Source organism: Homalodisca vitripennis, chromosome 5 (assembly GCF_021130785.1).
Source record: "Homalodisca vitripennis isolate AUS2020 chromosome 5, UT_GWSS_2.1, whole genome shotgun sequence".
In the NCBI taxonomy this organism is placed as follows: domain Eukaryota; kingdom Metazoa; phylum Arthropoda; class Insecta; order Hemiptera; family Cicadellidae; genus Homalodisca; species Homalodisca vitripennis.
Window position 1 is genome coordinate 47,113,767 of NC_060211.1, and position 23,293 is coordinate 47,137,059.

General features: G+C 33.6%; 1 protein-coding gene across 5 annotated transcripts in view; it reads right to left on the reverse strand.

Annotated features, from left to right (window-relative positions):
* Positions 1-16,870: 16,870 nt before the first annotated feature.
* Positions 16,871-23,293, reverse strand: part of LOC124362102 — a 265,442-nt gene continuing 259,019 nt past the window's right edge. For 4 of the 5 annotated variants that reach the window (XM_046816283.1, XM_046816284.1, XM_046816282.1 and 1 more), the window contains 3 exons: positions 23,115-23,214; positions 21,200-21,409; positions 16,871-18,154 (listed from right to left, as the gene is read on the reverse strand). In XM_046816283.1, the coding sequence (XP_046672239.1) occupies positions 18,042-18,154; positions 21,200-21,409; positions 23,115-23,214 (423 nt within the window). In that variant the 3' untranslated portion in view covers positions 16,871-18,041. The remainder of the gene's footprint in view (positions 18,155-21,199; positions 21,410-23,114; positions 23,215-23,293) is intronic. The other variant, XM_046816285.1, reaches the window with a different exon arrangement.

Genomic DNA, 23,293 nt, shown 5'->3' on the forward strand with positions numbered 1-23,293 from the left:
GATAAATTTTCAGTGTAAAATAAATTGTATATGCGGCTCAATGTGCGGCTACGGAATATTATTGTGCAATCTCGCCATTAGTTATTTTTATCCGGTTGAGATCTGTTCCACTATGAATTTCTGCATGACATTATACGCATTCTTCCACTGAGTATTATATTTTACAAAAATCTTATGAATAATCTCAATGAATAAAGGCAAAGGTTTTGAATATTAAGTCTGAATCTCGGTTGAGATAACAAGTTGAGAAATATGAATCCTGATAAACATTTTGCCATTGTAGCCGGATTTTTACGGACACCTCTTTGTGAACCGGGTGAATAATCCTCTGAGCCTCTACCAGGTGGCAAGGGCGTCGGCATTCCGCGGCTAAGGCTGTGACCATTGTTGTAGCAAAGTACTCTTTATTTGAGTATTTATTCTTTGTAATGACCAAGACTCTCATTTCTTCTTCTTTTTAACGTAGATTTAAATACCGCAATGGTAATTTTAAGTGTTTACTACATGAGGTAATTTCGTGTTTCTTAACAACCGCCAGAGATAAAGAACAGATTATTATTAGGAAAAAGATATAAAAGAAGGTTTTGCTGAGTACTTAAAACCCTATGTAAACTATTGACCACGCAAATTACTTTTCACAGAAATTAATTTATAAATATATAATGAATTTATAACTAATTCATATTTCCAATAGTATATCCAAACTTTATGATGGAAATAAATCTCTTGGAGGCAATAAAATAAGATTTATATATTGAAATTTTGGAGGTGATCCCAACATGCTGTCAAGCTTTCTTGCAAATGAATAGCATATCTGGAAGATACCAATACGTAAGAAAGTATCTAGAAAAGAATACAAACTTTTCAGTCAACTAAGATGGTTAAGAAACTGCGACTAATTCACATCTGCCTTTAGAGGTAAGTTAAAGGAGGAGAACCTACACCGTGACAAGACTAAACTAATACGAATAATAGTGTTCTACTCTATGGCTTCTTTGTGAAAGCAAACCAATTTTTTTTAAGTTCTGCGCTATCTTCTTTGGTGATGATATTTTCTTTCTTGATTATGCCTATGGTTTTATTTATCATCCCTTAATGATTGTATAAAATTTGAAGTACTTTTGTTTTCTGAACTCTGTATTCTCTTTGAACTCTTTGTATTATAAAAAACTGTTATACTATGTTGGCTTTGTTGGACTTTGCAATAGGGTACCTTACTTCATTGTTACTGATGCTAATACTGAATGGAGTAAAGCCATTCCCACAAAAAGAACATCAGATTAGAGCACTTCAAACTCCTTTTGCAACCTTTGGGATTCCAATGGTCTTCGTGTCTGATAACGGACGACAATTTGTGTTCCAGATGTACGAGAACATCCTTCAAGACAACACTATAATATATAAAACAAAGGCAGCCTTTCATCCCTTAAAACATGGCCAGGCTGATCCGTTCAGATGATAAAAAATCACTTGAAGCTATGTCTGAAGAGTCTGGTGACATCCATTCCAAAATCAACCGCCTTCCGACACATCTCAGGAGAACGCCAAACAACACAAGCCAGTCTCCCTGTGAAGCCAAGGAGAATACGAAACTAATCTGGACCTGCTGGTAGGTGTAAGGGTTCGAAGTCTCGCAACTGGATCTAATGCTGCTCCTTGCCGAGCAATAGAAGTTGGAACCGGAGTACAAGTCAGGGACTACGACAAGACCCGAAATAAATCGTTTCGGGTGAATTCTAAATGGAGGAGCCACATTGATCAGGTAGTACCTTGCAATTTCGATGGGTAGGACTGCTATGAATTCTCTTTGAACTCTTTGTAGTATTATAACAGTAATGTTCTATTATTGACAGTTTACCAGAATAATGTGATTGATTATTATTATGTTAATGTTGTGAGTTGACTAGTAAATATATAAGTTATGTTTGCAGTGTTTTCAACGTTTATATAACCAATTCTTTTCCATATTTATTTTAACTGTATACCACTGTGAACTATTTTTCAGTGTCCAGACGTTTTCTGTTCTTAATCTACTTGTGTAAAATACTTCTGGAAAATATACTTGTGTAGATATATAGTTTGATTTCTTAACGTGGATTGAGCCACAATTACATTGAATTTCGTGGACTTCAGCCGTACAGAGCAAAATTGTGAAAAGGTTTGTTGTGTTTTAAAACGGCTTATTAAAGTTTTGATGTAAAGTACCTATAATATCCTCCATATTTTATCGACCATTCCTCGAATGTAAAGAAGAACGTAACTAGGTTTAAACGTACAGTCTTCTTCATTCTTGAGATAGTTTCTAAAACAAGACGTAAGGAAGACATATTCCTAACTATTAGGAGTATTTTTTTGCTGATTTACTCCCAAAACGACTTTGAAACTTATGAAACATAATTCAAAGAAATGTATCGATCATCAGCAGTGCTAGTTTTAGTAGGAATAAAAATTGTGTATCGCTTAACAATTCCATACTTACCGTTATCTATGTAGAAACATATGAAACTATCAAAGCTAACCGTATAGAGACTGACTTCACTACCTGGCTGATAGTGGTACTTTTCATTGGGCCAGGTGGTTATATAGCTGTTTTTGTATGTTTCATTAATCAGTCGATCAATTGTATTATAAAGTAATAATTAATTATAGAGTAATAGTAATAAATTTCTATCATATTCGTTATGTACAAAAGAGCGAATTAAGGGCTATAAGGCTCTGTCTAAAAATTAACCCTGATACAATAATATTAAGACAGATAAAACTACTACATTTACAATTAAAAACCGTATTATATAATAAAGGTCTCTTTAAGAATATAATATGAATTCGAAGTAGACATACATTCATGCACACATTCATTAGCATCCCATCCGTCTCCAAAGCCTACTACCCCAACGAACCCATCGCTGAAATCGCTTTTAGTAAGACTGGAGACCGGTTTCGGCTTCCTACTGACCAAAAATGGTTAGGAAGGGAATTCCATGCCCGGTAAGCAGTAACGACAAATGATTATTGTAATTTGAGGTTCGGAGGTAAGGAATAAGAAACATTGATTTATGGCCGGTTTTAGTTATTCAAACTAAGAACAATATCTAAGAATATATATATATATATATATATATATATATATATATATAATTTGGTATTGATAACTCTTTTGATAAATTCCTCAAAACTACAAGGCTGAACTTATGTGTTTTACTAAGGGAAATTCTATACTACTATTTAGAGAAATATTAGGTTTTCTGCTTGTGCATTGCAATGTAGCTCTCGGCTGACAGATATTAATCTGAATGAAACAACCCAGTTAAAAGTAAGAGAAGCCAAAGATGAATGGAGTACAGGTGTACAGGAGCCGCCGCCACCGGCCGCCCCGAGGCATGAATGGCGGGCGGGCAGGAGTTGTGAGCGGCCCAGTGCGGCACGAGGCGAGCAAGGCGTTAATGACACCAACGACAAGATTGGCCACCATAGCGCACGACGTCAACTCCTGCAGACGTGACACAAAGCCCCGTGACTAAACCGACGTGGGACCGAAGCGCCGGAGCGTGTCGGTACCTCACCACTCGAACATTTGAAATTATAAACACGTCCGCTCAATTGCCGCAGAGAGCTGCAAATCGGAGGATGTTTACAGGAGTTCAACGTCTCCGTGTGTGATCGGCAAGGCTTCTAGGAGTGGAGGACATCGTGGAACACAGACAGTTTGTGGAGCTTGTTCCATACAAAAACTAATGGTTGACAGAATAAATTTAAAATAGTGAAGACATCGCAGAAATTAGCGGTTTGGAGTACTCCACCTAGTATATAAACCGGGAATGACTGAAAAGATAGTCGAAGAGAGCACTTCCGGGCAGATGAGTTCTTGACATTACCATATTTAATGATTTGCCAGACGTTAAACTCCATCTTTCGAAAATTAAATTCTTTAAAACTATTAACCACACAAATTACACCAGAAATAAAATGTTATGATTCTTTAAATTTATTATTACTGCTTCAAGAATCTAACATACATCACATTAAACTAAATGTAAGCCTATGAAATGTTGTGTTTCCTGTAACTATTTATTATTATTTATTCGTTGTGTTTGTACTGTGTTCGTGAATTTGAAACTACGACGACTCCAGTTGGATAATCCTCGCTTTTAATATTTATTGACACCGACACCAGAAGATGATGACTTATTAAATGTCGAAACTATAGTAGTGTATGACTATAGTTTGAACTGTTTGACGAAGGTACGTAGTTATTGTTATAGTCAACCCGCAGTTCAAGGCTATAAATTACGAAAATGAATAAATATTAAAATATGATGTTGATGTATTCAATAATATACGGTGAAGTTTCTGAATGTTTTTCCCCATTTAGAAATCTTAACTCTTTTGTAATAATAAAAACGTTAATTAAGGTTGCAGTGATGGTTAAGAAGGTTTAAAAAAAGTAAAGTACTTGATATAAACATGGAAATAGTATTAAGTAGACATCATTTTCAATTTACAATGGACAATAAATCTCAATATTTCACAGCATAAAATTTTATATAATGTATTATCAAACGAAAATTAGTGTTTTCCATGACTTAGTCCATGAATCATCATAAGTTGAAACAATGTAACGATACTAGAATTCATAACGAAAATAGAAGCTGTATTCTTTAAAACACCCAGATTTTTAAAAGTTAGTGATTTTAAACAAATTTTAACTACAACCAACGTGTATTTTATTACGTTGTTTTTCAACTATTCATAACTTTTCCTATTTTATAAATACCGTCAACGTTTCCGAACATTAATTGCAATAAAAACATTATAATAAAAATAGAGGAATTTATCTTAATAAAAAAATGGATAATATTCACACTTTGTATTTAGAATGAAGTTGTATGAGCTCACGGACAGAGGGTATGATGGATTTTAGATGAGTAAAGCTGACATAGACAACATTTGGCTGTTAAACAGGTTGCCTGGAGGTGTGAGCCTTGTAGCGTAAATAGGCTCAGCAGTTTATGGTTAGTGTCTAAAGTAACGAGAGAAGCCTATCACTGTAGGATTGTCATGAAGGCAATTCCTGAGCTAAGAGGTAAGCACAAAGCCTCCGTGAAGGATTCTAATGATTCTTATTAGTTGTTAAATAATAAGTTGGATGTCGACCCTAGCTAATGCTTTGAAGCAAAACACGGATAAAATGAATGAGTACATAACAATTATTTATTCTCTTACCAATGAAAATATAAAATTTAAGGAGAAGGCGCATTTGTTAGAGCATAAATTAGAAGATATTTAACAATATTCTATAAGGAATAGTATAGACGTTCCTACTAGTAATGATAAAGTCTTATATAGTGTAAACAGTGTAGGTCAGGCTGTAGGAATAGAAATAACAGACTCTATGATTGATACCTGAAACTTACTTGGTAAACGGCCTATAACTATTATTCCTCCAGGAAATTTAGTGCAGTTTGTAAGAAGAATGGATGCAGAGAGCATATTGATGAAAATAAGAGGTAAGCAACTTTTCACGAGACACTTGGGACTTCCAACAGACTCTCCTGTCTTTATAAACGAATTTTTAACACCTGAAAGGAGAAGGATAATTGCTATTGCTAGAAGAGTTAAGGCTGAGAAAAACTACAAGTGGTTGGGTCGAAGGTGATAAAATATGTCTCAGGAAATGTGATGGAGAGCCTGTATTTCATGTAAAATGCCAAGTTACATTTATTTATTCATTTCAACGGTAACCAATTTACAAAACAAGCTTAAAATACAATATATGCATGATTCAACTATATTATAAAGATTAGTATTGGTACAATTTATAACTGAACAACGCAATTTAGTCCAAATTTAAGTAAGACTAACAGCCCAAGATGCAGTTAATCTATTCTGCAATAACTGTAAAGCTAAGTAAAAAAATAAATTGAATAACTATTTATAGGAAAAGAAAAACAACTTAGGTAAACTGTAAGTTGTAAGTTATGGATGTTATATAAAATTTCTTTTAAACTTAAACTTATTATTCTTTTAGTTTACATGTACATTTATAGGTTACTTTTAATTATTTTTATTGTGTATTTCTTTTTGTTGGTGCATATAGAACTTTGTGTATATACATTTAACTCTATTGAAATAGCTTAACATGTTATAGTATGAAACTATAGATTGTATTAGTAGGAATGTTGGGTTTATTTGATTCGTCAAAATATAAGAAGTTTCAAGCAAACTTTTACACATTTATAACAAAATTGCCTCCATACGAGAAACTTCCACAAGTACTGTTTTTAACAGAAATTTGGATTAAAGGCGATGAAGCAGATTTATTCAATATACCTTACTACAATTACTTTTTTAACACTAATGATAACTATAGGGCTGGAGGAGTTACTATTTATATCCAATCAAATTTTCATGAAATAAAAATATCACATGTTAATGTTTATTACTATTGACATTATTGAGCTTTCATTTAAATGTTAGGTTATGATTTCATACTCTTGGCAGTATATAGGTTATAGTAGTAACAACCAACAGTAATTTTTAGTTGAGCTAAATATCTATATGAATGCAGATTATTTACAGACATTTAATAACTTTGTAATGATAGGTGATATAAATCTGAATTTGTTAGAAGAAAACAGTATTATTGATAAATATAACTTACCATGGCTTCAAATGGACTAGAATCTTGATAAACACTCCCACAAGAATTACAAACAAATCTAAAATTTGTATTGACCACATAACTGTAAAAATAAATAAAAACAAACTTTTACCCGAGACCACAGTTATCGACAGTCAAATAACGGATCATTGTTTAAGAACTGTTTGGTTCCAGACGCCAGATTCGGGAGTTGCACCAGCTGATTTGTTGAAGATTAAACAGGCTCGGCGTTCTTATCGCATCAACCATGACCAGCTCAACAATCTACTAGATAAAGCGGACCGGAGTGATTTATTCTTAGAACACAACGCTTTCTGTGTCTTTGATGTATTTTATTAGACAAAAGTAAAGACAATTTACGTCATAATAACAGCCCCTTAAGTAAATTAAAACCATGGATTAACGAAAACATCTGTAAAACCGATTACGTTTAAATATGTATTAATGAAAACGATTAAATAGCAACCGACCAATGCAATACTTAAATACCATATTATAGAAATCGGGAATAAATTGCAGACCGATATTCGCAATTTGAAGCATAAATATTACATATCGTTATTAGAAAAGCATAAAACAAATTCAAAAGAAACTTGGCATTTAGTTAAGGAAATAACAAACCAAAATTCAAATCGCGTTTTATATCCTTGGATATTTGTGGAAGGCTTGAGAGTGAGCCTGTTGTTGCAAATAACCCAAACAATTTTTTCTGTCAGTTGCTGCTAAATATAAAGAGAAAATAGTCTGCTGTCTTATCTGCATTAAATTATAAGGAACAATTTATTGAGACACCAGTTGTACAGTCAATGTATATGGCGCCAGCTCTGGAAAGTGACATTAGAGAAGCAGTTAATTCACTAAAGATTGGGGCAGCTTCTGGAATTGACGGTATTAGTTCACATATTATCAACACGTATTACCGAAAAATATCAAGTATTGCTACATGTTATTAATTTAAGTTTTGAGACTGGAGTTTTCCCTTAAAAGTTGAAAGAGGTTATCGTCATCTCAATTCGTAAAAGCAATACAAAGCTTGTATGCAATAATTATTGGCTGATTTCATCGCTTTCATCATTTTCAAAAGTGTTTGAAAAAATAAAGAAGCGATTAGAAAATTATTTAAAAAACATCAAATTTCTTAGTAAAAATCAATTTTGTTTTAGACAAGGTAAGAATATTAAAACAGCACTACTAGAATTGATGGAAGGATATCAAATGGATTAAATGAAGGTAAGCGAGCGAGATATTCAAAAAGCCTTTGATACAGTGGATCATGAAATATTACTTAGTAAATTGTATAATGCGGTGTGAAAAGTGAGATGTTGTGCATAGATGATTCAGAAGTTACTTGTTGGAACGGAAACAGAATGTAAAAATAAATGGGACAGGGAGTGAAAGGGGATTCATAAAATATTATTTTTCGAAAATAAATATTGTTATTATTATTAAGCATAGGATTTTTTCCAAAGAGTTACTCTACAGATATCGATCAATTTATTGGTTTGAATATTGATTATTGTACACATAGGCAAATAAGAAATTTGTATAGTTTCCTCTACAATACAATACCAGGCCTCATGTCATGTTTCGATTTATTACATCGCTTCGTTAAGTAACAGAAGGGAACGAATTCACACACATCAGCTTTACAGAGATACTTACATAAATCCTGGGATAATCTGACGTGGAGCACCCACGACAAATCGGCTAACAATGGTGTGAGAATTGCATGTACAAGTGTGCGTAAACCGAGCAATAAATAAGATAAGAACTATTACGGATCCTTGTGGCACTCCATTATGTAAGGGTGAGAGCCATCCATTGCAATCTCACACCGCACCGGCCCGTACAGACGCGTGCGTGCCGTGTATGTGTCCCTAGTCGCGCCCCTATGCGGGGGTGTGCAGCCATTAATCCAACAGATTTACACTCTGCCCATATGTTAAAGAGCTCAATGCTCATAAAAGCCCCCAACAGAGAAATACAGACTGATTATATCGCGAAATTTGTTTATGCCTCTCAGTTGTTTAAAATAGTGGACGTACAGCTGATACCTACACTGATCTTTTGAATCTAAATAAAGTATTTCACGCAACAAAAAAACAGACTCTTTCATATATTGACATAAAATGTATACTTTTCTGCGCGTCATCGAAGCTGATCACTCGATAGGATGGAAACAATTAATTTATGTATTTATTTATTTTTTTTTTAATTTGTCTGTCTGCACGGTTTCTATCAGAATTCGTCATTGCTTCAACACTAAATAACTATAAATTACAACAAATAAAGCTAATATTGTTATTGATGATCCAAAACTTTTAACAAAGTACCACCCAGGACATTATAAAGTTAGCAGTGTTCTTCGAGTAGCATTTAGTTGGTTGGATAGCTCTGCTTCAACTAAACAACATTTTCAAACACATTAAAAAAATATTTAGAAAACCAACAGTTTCAAAAGACATTTTTAGTACACCAACAATTATCTAGACTTATCCTGTGAGTCAAGAAATATAGTTTATTGCATTCAATGCAAGATATGCCCTAAAGATTACATTGGCTCAACAATAAATTCTCTAATAACAAGGATTCCAGAGCACATGTATGCAATGCATATAGATATAAAAAGACAGAGCGACCTGTAGTGGCACATTTGTTGAAACATAATGTAACCTTTCAATAAACATATTCAGTGAAACCTGTTAGAAATATATCACAAAATTTAAGTACAAACGGCCTAACAACCAAAGAACAAGCGTACCAGCTCGTCACCAAACAAAAATTTCTAAGATCATTGAATTTGAGGTTACTTAGTCAGCAAAGCTAATTTATATAATGTAGCCATATGCTAACCATTCTACTTCATTCATTCTTCATTTTGATATTATACTACGTTGATGTTCTATGATTATTATGTTCTTATAGCCTTATTTGTTAATATATTCCTATTTTCTTATATAGAAGATATATATATATATATATATATATATATATATATATATATATTCGTATATATATAATATGTATATATACGAAACTGAGTTCGATGATGTGTATGTCACTCATTAAATAGGATTTGGCTAAGTGTTAGTGAATATTTTTATGTTACATTTACAGTTTTTTGTGACATGATCTACTTCTGTTATTAATGTTTGTTGTACAGGCTTCATGAACTTTGTAAACAAGCCATGATTAAAGAGGGCAACAGGCTAGGCGGATATTGCTTGCAAAACTTCAAATATATATGCTGTACTATACTGCAGTGAGAGAGGTTAGGGAACGGAAGTTCGTTAGATATGACTAAACAATATGCAATATGAAATAACTTACATTTTGGAAGGAGTAGGAAAATAAATTATTATCAACATATAAATGCGTCAAAACACAATGCAATAACACATACACAATAGCGCATACACAATAACACAATACCAAAACACAATTAGGTTAGCACAGGGATAACACAAACACATATCACAGACTAAATAGGCAAACAGACACGTTGACATATATTTTAAAAGCTGTAAATGCTACACAAAGGAGAAATAAATTAACACATTCATTTATTTATTGATAATAAACTAAAATGAACTTTAATAATTAGAGCAAAATTCATGCTAGATTTGCACGAGCATTGCAATTGCAGAAATAAACACTGGTAGTGGCGGAACAAGGAACGCCTGATGGGAGGGGGTATTTATTCTTGTCTCATACCGATTGGAATTGGGTAAGGACATCGACTGCTTCTGGATCGAAATCATACAATCCAATCACACTATATGACCAGTGCAAATTTGTTAGTTAGGAACATGAACTTAATTTTAAGAGTTACGACGCCGGTTTTATTAGTGTTTATAATTTGAAATGTAAAGATAAAATCAAACAAACCTGTATGCTGTTATTTTTGCTAGTAAACTTTAACAAAATAATAAGTGCCAATTTTGATACGTAATTTAATAAATGCATTGTATAGTTTAGTTAAGATAGTTTAATTTGGACCCCGCTGACAAGTGTTGTACTTAGCGGGTCCATTGAAATGTAAGCTTTTGGAAATAAACCAACTCAATTCAATTTTCTATTTATGTATATATAATTTCATTCTAGAGATCTCCTAATAGACAGATCATACAGAAAAAAACATGTTTAGATCCCACCTGGCAGTTAAAGGAAAGATATGTCTGCTTACTGAGAGGAATATGCTTCAACGCCGTTCAGCCAAATGCCATGATTGGACATGGACCATCAACTCTTTGTTATCTACGTAGAAATTAAATTTCGTACTAATTTAAAGACTAAAGAAAAAATATTTCTCGAGATATCTTGCCACAAAATATATTTAAATTATTTGTTTACATATTAAGTTAAGTTTCATAACTGTGTTTGAATAATAAACACTACACTGCTCTATTATTATGAGTTAGAGATAGCGCAGGTTCAAATCCTATCTGTGATCGTTATAGCTTTTATCGGCACCATTGACCTTGTATTGTTCCGACACTCCTACATTGTGTTCGGTAAAATGCTCGTAAAGGTTAGTGGCCCATGAGGTCGGGTAGAATAAGGCTTAAAAGGGGGTTTCCTTTTAAAAAAAAAAAGTTTCAGTGAGCTAGGGAGGGTGCTAAATTGCAAGATTGTGTTAGTATCTAATGTTTTCACCACATTTCAACAAGAACTTTCCAACCCATTATCTTTTAGTTGTACTCTAGGGATACAAAATGTCACATAATTTTACTCAGATTGCTTACAAATGTATTTATTCTGGTATTTTGTCGTTGCCTTAACGGTACTCATAACGATGGTACAGTATTTGGTAACAGTAGCTGAGGTTTTGAATCATATTTAAAAACAAAATTTTATAATTATAATATTATAAGCTGGCCGTTTCAGTACCAAATTTGTCCTGAAAAGTCCATGTTTTTCACAGCGGATTTTCCTGTTTATATTTGTAAACCTTCCATTTTTGTTATTCTTTCCATTTTTATAGCTATCAAAAATAGCGTAAAATGGCATTTTAATAAATGTAATATCATGCCTTAAAAGGAAATTAAACCAGCCATACAAACGCAAATCTAAAACTAGTAACCAACATAACCTAAAAATCGCCGCTTTTTTATTGGGATAGTGTTACTGTGGCACAGCAGACAGCTGGCGGGCGACAGCGGCTTCTGCTGGTGACGTCACGTAGCCAGCTGACTACTGCGCATCTCTTTGTGACGCAATGTGATTGTAGGTACTGGGGTCCTAAAAATTCTGGATTGAGTGTTGTGACACAATCGACGAAAGTACAAGATACTAACTAAACTAATGTCACCCGAACACCCTATTCAATATAATCTTTCTTCATAATAAAAATAAACCAATACGATGGAGCATCAAAGCGCTTTAACTAATCCCAGAATTCAGTAGTGTTCTTCCTTAGACCAAACATGGTTACCTCCTTCCAATCTAAGTTATTTCTAGATGCCCTAGTAGCGTTTGCATCTTTTTCCCCATCAAGAAAATATAATGTACATAACTCGGTTGGAAAATTCTGCCTTGGTCAAAAGCACCTTCTTCTGGTTATTGCAATCTACTGCCTGTCTATGGTATTGTCGGTGTCGTAGTACGTTTGAGTTGGTAATACATAGAAAAACAGGCCGACGAAGAAATACATCGGTCTGATAAATCGTCATTTACAAAAAGCGTCAACTTTGGTCGAAGTAAGTCTTTGCCATATTATCCATTCACGAATGTATGTACATCCGTTGGTCTGAAATATATTTCTGGACTGGAATATATTTCTTCTAAAGGTTTGCAACCCAATTTAAACTACTATAATCGGTTGATCTTCATGAAAATGCTTTTATTTTTTCATTTAAGTGATGGGGCACATGTGTCAAATTTCATATTTATAGTACTTCAGGAAGATTAAAAATTAAATATAGTCTCCGTAGGGGTTACAACCCTTTTCCAACTTATATGGGTATTTAATATTTATGTTAATTTGAACTTATCTTAAAGCTTTAGTTTTTATTTTTAAATCTTGAGGCATGTGTGTGCCAAATTAAGTATATCTGAGATATCAAGAAATTGTAGAATTAGTGATGAATGAATGGGCTTTGAAATGGTCTGGAGGAAGACCATTCCTACGTACTAAGGTTCATGTCAGTAGAACCTGCGTATCAAATGTTGGAACCAGACGGATAGAAAAAAAAAAACAGGAATTTAAGAAGAACCTGCTCTGCATGTGGGGATCGCCTTGCTGATTTCAATATTCCAAAAAATAATAAAACTTCTTCATTTTTAATTGATACTTCCACAACTTCCATATCAGAGTTACCACTGACCGTCAAGAACATCTAGGGATATATTGCAGGAATCCGTTGCAGGGGCTCAATAATGAAGTTGTTGTGATCACTTATCCTAGAAACACTATATTTTAGATGTATTTGAAAGGAGGAGTGTAAGTGATGCTGATCAAGATACGAGATGTGTTTAGTCTGTCATTAGGAGGCTATAGACTCTCCCACCCTGTGGCGTTGAAGCTATTTCTGGCTTTATCATCAAAGATGTACCTGATAGCATCGATGCTTGCTTCACTGTGGGATCGTCTAGCCGATTCCAATATTCAAAAGAATACACAATGTTCTTTATTTTTTATTGATAATTCCACTACACCGTACCGAACCTTGTACTGAATAATGATACTTGACACTCTCTAACATTAGAATACTAAAGCAGCCTTGAAACCTGAGCATGCAATGCTTAAAACAAGCTGAGGATGAGTACGTTGGTTATAACGCACTCACCATACTTTTGGCTCTGAAAACTTATCAATGTCAATATTAAAAAATTTCCTTTTCAATTTTTTGGCATTGCCAATAAACCTACAAACCTTCAAATATTTTCAAACAAAGGTTTCTCTTAAGTCTTCAAGATTTATAATTTTTAATTATACATGATAATTATGTCGAAGGCTGTAAACACGATTTGCTGATGACATTAAATACCGAAAAGGAATGCGTAGAGCTTTTGGAAAGAAATTTTTCAGCAGAACCTGATTGGTACATATGTATAAGTTCATTCTCAATTGTAGATGGTGGTGTTATACAGATTGTGATTTCTGGAGAGTAATCTTTTTATTACTTTTTTCTTAAAATTACATTTCACTCACATTCACTTACAATATCACACATTTGCACTGACCTAAGGTTCAGCATTTCTGTATATCTTATATCCCAGTTTTAAAATTATTTTGGTTGTTACAGATTTTATGTCTTCTGGGAGCTTGTTGATTAATCTGATACCAACTAGTTGCGCTAAATGTTGAGACAGTGTCAATGTAAACTTTTGAATTCTAAAGTTGTCCCTGCTTCTAGTGTCATATTGGTTAACGTCCCCGCCACGAAAAAGGGTGCACCCTGATCTTCAGCACATGATCATCTGTACATGAAGAGGAAAGGAAGTCAGCAATCCCAACTTCTCCAAAGTTTCCCTGCAAGACTCACTATAATTGAGCTTGCCAATAATTCTTACTCCTTTTATATTAAACTCTGAAAACATGGTCTATCTTGCTTTTGGCACAACTTCCCCATAAACTTACTTCATACGCGCAATCAGAATGGATGCCTCAAATTTGTAGTAAGCAATTTTCACAATTTTTGGGGAGCAGAATTTTGGTAGGTGGCACAAGGCATACATACCTGAGGAAACCCTCAGGGTGTGGAAAACAACGACATGGAAAGCTTTAAACCACATAAACTGCCATTGTAAGTATGCCATAAAAGTATTGTCATTATATACTGCTAATAGTAACTTATTGTTCAAAAAACCAAGCGACCTATGTATAAGATATGCATTATACCTTGTTTTCAAAACATCACTCTTTAAGTGCTTATAGAAAACTAGTTTCTAATTTATGTGACCACCAAAGATCTTGAATAAGCATTTTCTTGACTCCACAGTATAAATATATGCAACCGTGGCAACATTAGCCCATGTTTTCTTTTTTTAGAACCGATAGGGCCTTCTTAAAATAGTGCCGTTATCTGTCTATAAGTGTGATATTTTTGAGATTGGTACATATTCTTAGTCTATGTAAGAACCCTCCTCCTCCTAATGTTCGGGTCAAAAGGTGTTTGCCATTTCAGTTCCCCTGTGCAATAAGCCTAGCTTGAAAGAAAGGGCCCAAAAACTTAAATTTTGGTGTATAGGTTTATCTGACCCTATATTGTATATTAGTTCCGGGAGTAACCCCGTTGATCTTAGGGTCAAAAGGTCAAAGAGGTCTGTGCGATAACTTTTGATAGGAAGGTCATAGAAATATCAAACTTGGTTCTTAGCTTTTTTTTGATCCGAGAAAGTTTTTTGGGAACATAAGGTCAAAGAGGATTCTGTCCGTCTGTAAAACCTAACCATATCTGTGTTAACTCGTATCAGAAAATGTCCAAAAACTTTAAACTTAGTACATAAGTTCCTCTTGGACCAATGAAAAAGTGTATTGATTTTGGAGTCCATAAAGGTCAAAGGGCAGGGTTGTTCGTTCGTCCGTGTTAGTTATTTCGTTATCTTCTGTCGAATCTTCAATTAACAGTTGTATTGGTTTATCATACTAAAATTAAGCGGTAAGATTAAGCAATATAAGAAGTTAGAACATTGCTCTTCAGTTAACATGTTCTACTAGAACTAGTGAACCTATTCCTCGTATATAGGTAACTGTTATCGTCAGAATTATAAAACTTTCAATTACTTTGAAAACATGTTCTTAGTCGTTAAAATGTTATTTGCTTTATAAAACTTGTATGTTTGATAGTACATTTAACAGCTTAAGTAATTGTTAATCGAGAAAAAATATTTGAACGATATGGTAGGAAAGAACGAAAGTTAAGAAATAAAAGAGCTGTTCCTATTTAAGAAGCATTTCAATACATGTCGTTCACTACATTTTTAATGTTGCTACCTTCAATAACTTCTATAATTTTCCATTAATTATAAAACAAACCCTTATGGAGTGGTGCTTCTTATTTTTTTGTTGATATTATGTTTTGAATAAAGTAACTACAAAGACATATATAAAAACAGTCTACTGGCTATATCTTCGACAAAGAACAACGATAAGAACGTACGGTAACGATTAGGTCACGATTCATGAGTGTCAGATAGTGTTTATTTTATATAAGGAGGTCTCATAATATCATCTGATCCTACAAGAAGAACGCTGCCAAGATCATTGCAGAAGAATTTCAGCTTAAAATCAGTCTTCTTCGTTGGAGTACTCAAATATTTGAGACGGTGTAATCAAACTTTGGAAGAAATATGTTTTTCTATTATAAGCGTTTAAGTCACAGCTCTTTACATTAACTTTTTTGAAAAACTGAAAAATTACCAAGATGTTTGTGACACTTAAAATTATAATTTCAGATTATCTTACAATTAGGTCCAAAAAAGACATTTCGAAGATTAAGTTATGAAATTTTACAATACATGTACGAAACACGTATTTTGTTTAAAAAACATTACAATTAAACCGTGCCTTTTTCTTGAATTATGTACAGCCAAAAATGAAATTTCCTTAAATCAAAGTATATATACAGTTCTTGTCCCAACATTGTCAAAATTTCCAACTTTGAATGCAAATAATTCTTTGATAAGTGATCAAATATTTTTCTGTCTTCATGGAAATTATATTAAGGGGTTTGACTTAGAATTTATTAAATTAGCTCGACTAAACTACCTTAGTAACGAGCTGGTTCTTTTTCAAAATCTATGCCACTCTTATTCCAAGTGTGAGTTTATTTCACCTCCGGCTGGGATGAAACTGTTCAAATATTTGCAAAAGTTTGTTAATTTTAATATGCTCTAACTTATGGACGACATATAATTTATCAGACCTTCTGCTATTTCGAAAATCAGGCATGATATGTAAGTAAACCACAATTTCTTGGATGGCAAACATTAGTGGTTAACCAAATTTCAATTTAGATTTAATGCAAGCATTCATTGCTTGTATAATGTATATGCTTATATTTCCTCAAGGAACAAAAGTAATTGAATACATTAAAAAAATGTCCAATCAAAATTTCGTTAATATAGCTTGCCAACCGAACAAAAAAAATAAAACCATTAAGTATTATATTTTGTTTAGTACTGTTTTATATTCCACTAATACTTCTAATACTCCATCTTGTAATACTTCAAAGTTAGGAAAATAGGTAATAACAACACATTTCACTCTTTCCATCACCATTTTATTTCATTTACAGAGTGGATATAAAACAGTCAGTAGCTTAACAATAATATAGCACACGCAGGGTGTCTAGGCAACTTTATATACAAGAAGAGCGAGGTGTGACCCCATAGTGTCCTTGGTAGGGCCCTAGGCTTCGAGCCTCATAGGGAAATCGCTGTGACTAGGTACGAATTCCACTCAAAACATTGCTCTCCAAGTGTTGTTGTTAGTGAAATAATTTACCAATATAAAATAAAAGTTTACAGCCTTACATTAAGATGTCATCGACATTACAGAACTCTCTATTGAACAGAGCTGCCGCCTACAGCCGTTCTAATATGCTACCTGATACAAATTATAAAATCTTGCGTTCTATAGTTTACAATCATTAGGTATAATCGTACGCTCACTACCATACATCTGGATCAAACATTAACATTTTGTAGTATAAATGTATTGATAACACTGTAAATAAATTTTATCATAATTTAAATCAATATTTTCCTAATTGCCAAATATAAATTTAAATAACTAGAAAATTATTGTTTTTAAGTTGAAATTAATTACGTATTAAAATACTTTACTTTTAATATATGTCATATTTTTTATTACTTAACGTAGTCTCAAGAACTTCACAGAGAATTAAAATTGCATTTTCAAAATTTAATTTGTAAATAATTTAATTTCCCAAAAGACTTGAATGCAGGTTTTGCCGACTGTAGGCGGCGTGAAGAGGAGAAGAACTGTAGCAGTGGGGAGAGCCCAAGACAAGGGGGGGGAGTATCGAGCAGTCCCCACCGAGATGGCGCCAGTATACATCACTTAAAATATTCTATTTACATATGTACGGCTACTGGTATTAGCATTACTACATGTTAAACACACTGTACACAGGCTAGTGTCGGTCCACAGACTTGGCAGATATAAAAATAATAAATTATCAACATAAAAGTAAACATACAATTAAGGTAAACTGTAACAGAATTGGTACATATCAATTTCTCACGTCCAGCGGAAAGTCTTAAAAGTACACGTAATATCTCCCGGTTGAGTATTTCTATGTTGTCCTTTCAGTAGTCTATCCCAGAGGGGAATGTCATGTTCGGCCTGAGTTGCTCCCACTACAACACGCCGCGCCAGCAAGTGGAGGGGAGAGACGCTAGTGGAGGGGGTTTAGTCCCACTCGCCGATGTACATGGTGCGCGGAGTGGGGGGTATGTACCCACGGGTGGGGATAGGCAGACGTCCGTAGATATGATTATAGGGCGAGTCAAGGTGTTCTGAGTCTGGAAAAACATAATTCACATATATTAAAGATTAGGTGTAAATGCAATCAAAATATTTATTGAACTATAGACTATTCAAAAAGTAATACACGACTATTTAGCAATATAAATCCATAACAAATTTAAAGGGAGAAAATAATTAAATACAAAATTAAGTAGTTTGTAAAAATACGATAAGCTATGAATTTCAAAGTGTTCACAAGACAAACATATGTATCAAAACTCCATAGCAAGGAAAAAATGGATAGCCTCATGTTAAGTAAATTTTCAACCTTCACTGACTTAAAGGGAGAGGAGAGGAGATATTATATTTGTTATTTTGCTGATGATTTGCAGTGAGCAATTGGTAGTTTTGATGATTAATCATGAAAATCGCCTTGAAGTTGTCAGGTTTTGCCTACTAAAGAAATTGGTTGAAATATAACAAGTGAAGTAAGATGATGATTGCTTACGTACTTGTCTTCTAACCAAAAAGGAACTATTTGATTCCGACTTTTATACTACTAGACTTCAGATACTCACATGAAACTTTAATTGTCTTTTAGAAAACTGCAATGGAATACTATAAAATTGCAATAACTAAATGTTTATATGACAGTTGATGATACGCGTACGCGTACGATAATTTCATTAGGTACGAAATTCTTAGGTTCCTCAGTTATGTTAATTATATACTCATATGTTGTATAGTAAAATACTCTTAGTCATTTAGTAATTTTTTCATTCATGTTAAAACATTATATGCACAAATTACAGCTTTAATTTAAATTTATAAAGCCTCTTAACCAACTTAATATAAATATATTATTCAACTTAGGCACAGTTTAAACAATGCTACGTGTGAGAATCTTCTATATTAAGTCTACTTAGTATTAGAAACGAAAAGAAAACATTTAAACTAAGCAAAACAATACGATTCTATTAATGTAATTTAGATTGCGTTAACACAGTTAAACACTTAAACACAGTTATGTTGACACATCAATTTATGTTAGACAGTGGTTGCAATCCACCAATTCCACACAAACAGAAGTAAAAAAAAGAAACACAGAAATTAAGGAAGCAGGTCGAAGACTCAATGAAAGAGGTTAAAAAAACAACATAAGTCAAGAACATACAATAACCGAGTAGAGGAGATTGTTATTTCTATCTAATAGTCTAAGATAAAAAGTATTATTAGTTGTCAATAATTGAAAATTAAGAAGAAGACAACACATTTGACCATTTATTTTTATAATGAAAACGAAATTAGAAAGTTAAGAGCAAAATTTAATTCTTTTAAATCTGCTGATTGGAAATAAGGAAACAACATCTGCAATGCCTTTGTATTATGTATATTATTCAATTATATTTGACGGTAAACTCATTTACTTCAATTATAAGTAATTTTCCAAACGTTATATAGAACTTGTAATTCAATGATTAAATGATGAAAGTTACAGAAATGAATGGTACTAAAATATTATCCCGTAGCCTACACAGAGGACTATTGTGACAATTCAAGAATAGTTCACAGGTATAAATTGCTCTATCATGTGGAACGTAATGTGGAATCAAAACATTCTTCATCGTGTATTTTTTGGAGTATATCCTTTTACCTTAAACTGTAACTCTGTAGTTCGTAGTAAATAGCTAAGCGCGGCTCTATTAAGGATTGATGAATAAATGTAATTTAAATATAATATTTGGATTTAAGTATCTACGATATATTAAAAAGAAACTCAACATTACAGTAAGTAACCTCCATGTATTAACCTGTGCTATCTCCTTGGAAGGAAACCACCTTTTTTAATTCTCAAAAAGTAGACTATGAATAAACTATAGAACATAATAGAATTTTTCTTCAATTCAAAGATTAAGGACGACACGTTGTGCACAGGAGAACAAGTTAAAGATTTATTCAAACTTATATGCACGTTGGCTTATTATAGTAAAAAAATACCCTAAGCAACTTTGTGTGCAATCTTGACGTATGGATAGATGTAACGAACAATTATTTAGTTTGTGCTGATTTAAGGATCGATTGTAATTGATCATGATATAGTATTAATCAATAATTATAGCATCGACTTTTATTATCTAACAGTTTTATGTTTGGATTCAAAAAATATTCACCATTAACAATTAACTGTTTTACAAATTCGATTCTAAAGCCATCGATAGTAACAATCGATTTTTTGTGTTCGATGACTACGAATAATCGAGGTATCGATTATGTTTTGAACACAATACGAAAGTTTGCCCAAAACATATCAGAAATAAAAATGACAGATTTTTTAAAATTCAGATGACAGCTGCGATTTATATAACGCAGTGAGAGCTAGTCTACACTGCACAAGTAAAGAAATTACCCTAGAGCAATACTCTTGAAGAGCTACCTTCCTGTGATGTAGTGATTAAGTGGTAGCTCTGCCTGGTAAGTGTTGCGTCTTTCTGATTAATTTATTAGAAGGCCTACGTTCTTCGCGACGATGTTTACATTCGAGGCTATCTGGGATTTTCTCATTCTTGGACTTTGTAATCAGGCTCACTCTTATTTTAATAACTTGCAGAACCTGTGATTTCAGAGAAAAATCGGGACTTTGGTGATAAATTGGGACAATAACAAAACAATTCGAAAATTCAATAATTCCTTCTGCTTAAAGAGCTAAAACCACATGGTTTTACTATCGAATTTTAAGTATAAATGTCTTGAAAAATAAGGGAATATGTATTGATATCACACAATTCATCATTCAAATGGATTCATAACGACGTATTCATAAAAAAAACATGAATAAAATATAACAATGTATTAACTTTGATATCCCTATATGCCGAACCTCCATGAAACGAACGACAACTATCCTTACTATGTACAGGGTGTTGTGAAGATAACGAAACAAGGAATAAAGTCACAGATGAGAACGGAAGTTGAAGAGATGACGTTCCAGAAAACGGAGAACAGGACCAAAGAAAGGTAGAATTACTCCAGTTCCGCCACAGTTGGATTAGTGACGTGCACACAGTTACGAAGCTCAAGACGACTATGGCAATGATACATACATATCGACTGCAGACCTAGAGGGAGAGTCATACCCATGCCACTGTCGTAGCTCCGGGCGTGCCACATCAGTTGGTGGTGGGGGTGTGACGGTGGTGGAGGAGCGGGCATCATGGGGTAGCGGGCCATCTGCGCGGCGATACTGGCCTTCGCCTCCTTGCTCTTGGTGAAGTTGGGAACCCTGGCTCGGAGTCCGCAGTAGTAGGGGTCATCTGGAACATCGAAAACAGCATGATTAATGGACTAACAGCTGGCATATAAAGTAACCATGCAATGCTATACTACACAATCCTCTTCAGCTCGGTGAGGGTTACGCACAAGGTCCTGAGTGGAGTTGGCAAATTCGAAGACAAGAAGAATTTGTTGATAGGTTAAGTCTGGAGATTAGGTTTGCCAAGGAGTTAAAAGTAAAACGTAGTTTGTTTACTTTTTCGGGTTTAACCAAAGTTTTGACATTGAGGACGTTGTGTATCTTAACCTTAGGAGATACCGAAAAAGGGCATACGAAAAGCCTGCACCGACCATTGTGAATTGATAAGAGTGTTTGGTATTCTAAAATCACTCTGCCCCTATATAATAATTTTTATTTTAAAAGCGTTTTTGGATCAAACATAAAAGGTACGGGAAATATACTGAGCCTCATTTGTAGATGGCTCCAATTTTTAAAACATACTGAAATTTAAATTCACCCGCTATCGAGTTCAAATCATTATTTTTAACGTGAAAATCCTAACACGTATCAAAAGTTAATAAATAAACTGATATAAATATATATATATATATATATATATATATATATATATATATATACCAAGAAAATAAATTAATTGGATAAACTAATAAATTAACCCATACTTATACATTTTTATTTAGTTATATAATGTAGTAAAACATTGTTGGTGAAGAACTTTTTGTTTTTAAGCCTACATATATATATATATATATATATATATATATATATATATATAAAATGACAAAACATTGATAAACCAACGGGGGGTAGTTTTTACTAAGGTCGTAAACGTAAATATGGAGTGAAACGTAAAAAATCCCTATTGTGGAATAGGTAGAAGATTTTTCTAAATCTACTAAACAACATGCAGTAGCGTTAGCGTAAATTCGGCCAGAAAATTATCAACATTTGCTTCAGCCCATTTGGAATTATTGTAGAAATGCATTCCAAGCTCGATACAAGGATTTATACCAAAGCTGACATCAGTCAACTCGTGTTGCTACAGCTGAGGACGCTCGTGCGCCCAAACACGGGGCAAATTGTTGCATAATTGGCAGCCATCCTCCATTAAACAGCTGGCATTTGCTGCGCCTGCGCGGTGGCCCCACTTTCACTATCGCGCATGCGTACAGTGCTGCTACCAGCTTTCCCTGTCGCTAGGGAACTGGGTCGCTACGCAAACTAAGGCGGCGCTGCAGGGTCTTTGATTCACTTTCTAGCTTATGCATGTTTACAAACCTGATACTACAGGTATTACACGGATACAAATATTAAGGACTAACTTATAAATGGTGGAGTTTCCGAAGAAAGTGTTGGACACAAGTGTGTCTGCCAGTACTAAATTCATCTTGTGTTTAAATCTAAAATGTTGTACAATGTAACTTTGTCAAAAACCAGGTCAAGATTAATATCAGCACATTTCACTTCAAAATAAAATGCATTTTAATCAATACAAATTCCTTTGTAAAAAGAGTTTTTAGTATATTTGCTGTTTTTAGACCTGTTCAAGTCAATGCACGTTAGACCAATTCAAATTTTTACATTTAATTTCTGCATGTTTTACGTTAAAATAAAATGAAATTTAGAAGATAAAAATTCTTTAATTGAAGGTACTACTATTAACTGCCTGAACTCCTTCAGTCTTCTTACAAAGGAATTAATAATGAAAACAGTAACCAACTTACCATACTTCTTGTCCTTGGTCTTATCTCTTGTGCCACGAGATGAGGGGAAGTTCTTTACTCCCAATCTGTTCTCATCCTCCTCGATATCGTCGTAGTCAGGCTGCAAGAAAACGTTGAACATGAATTATAAGTCCGCTCAGGAAGTGGTAACGTTAATTAGACAGGAAAGGAAGCTGATT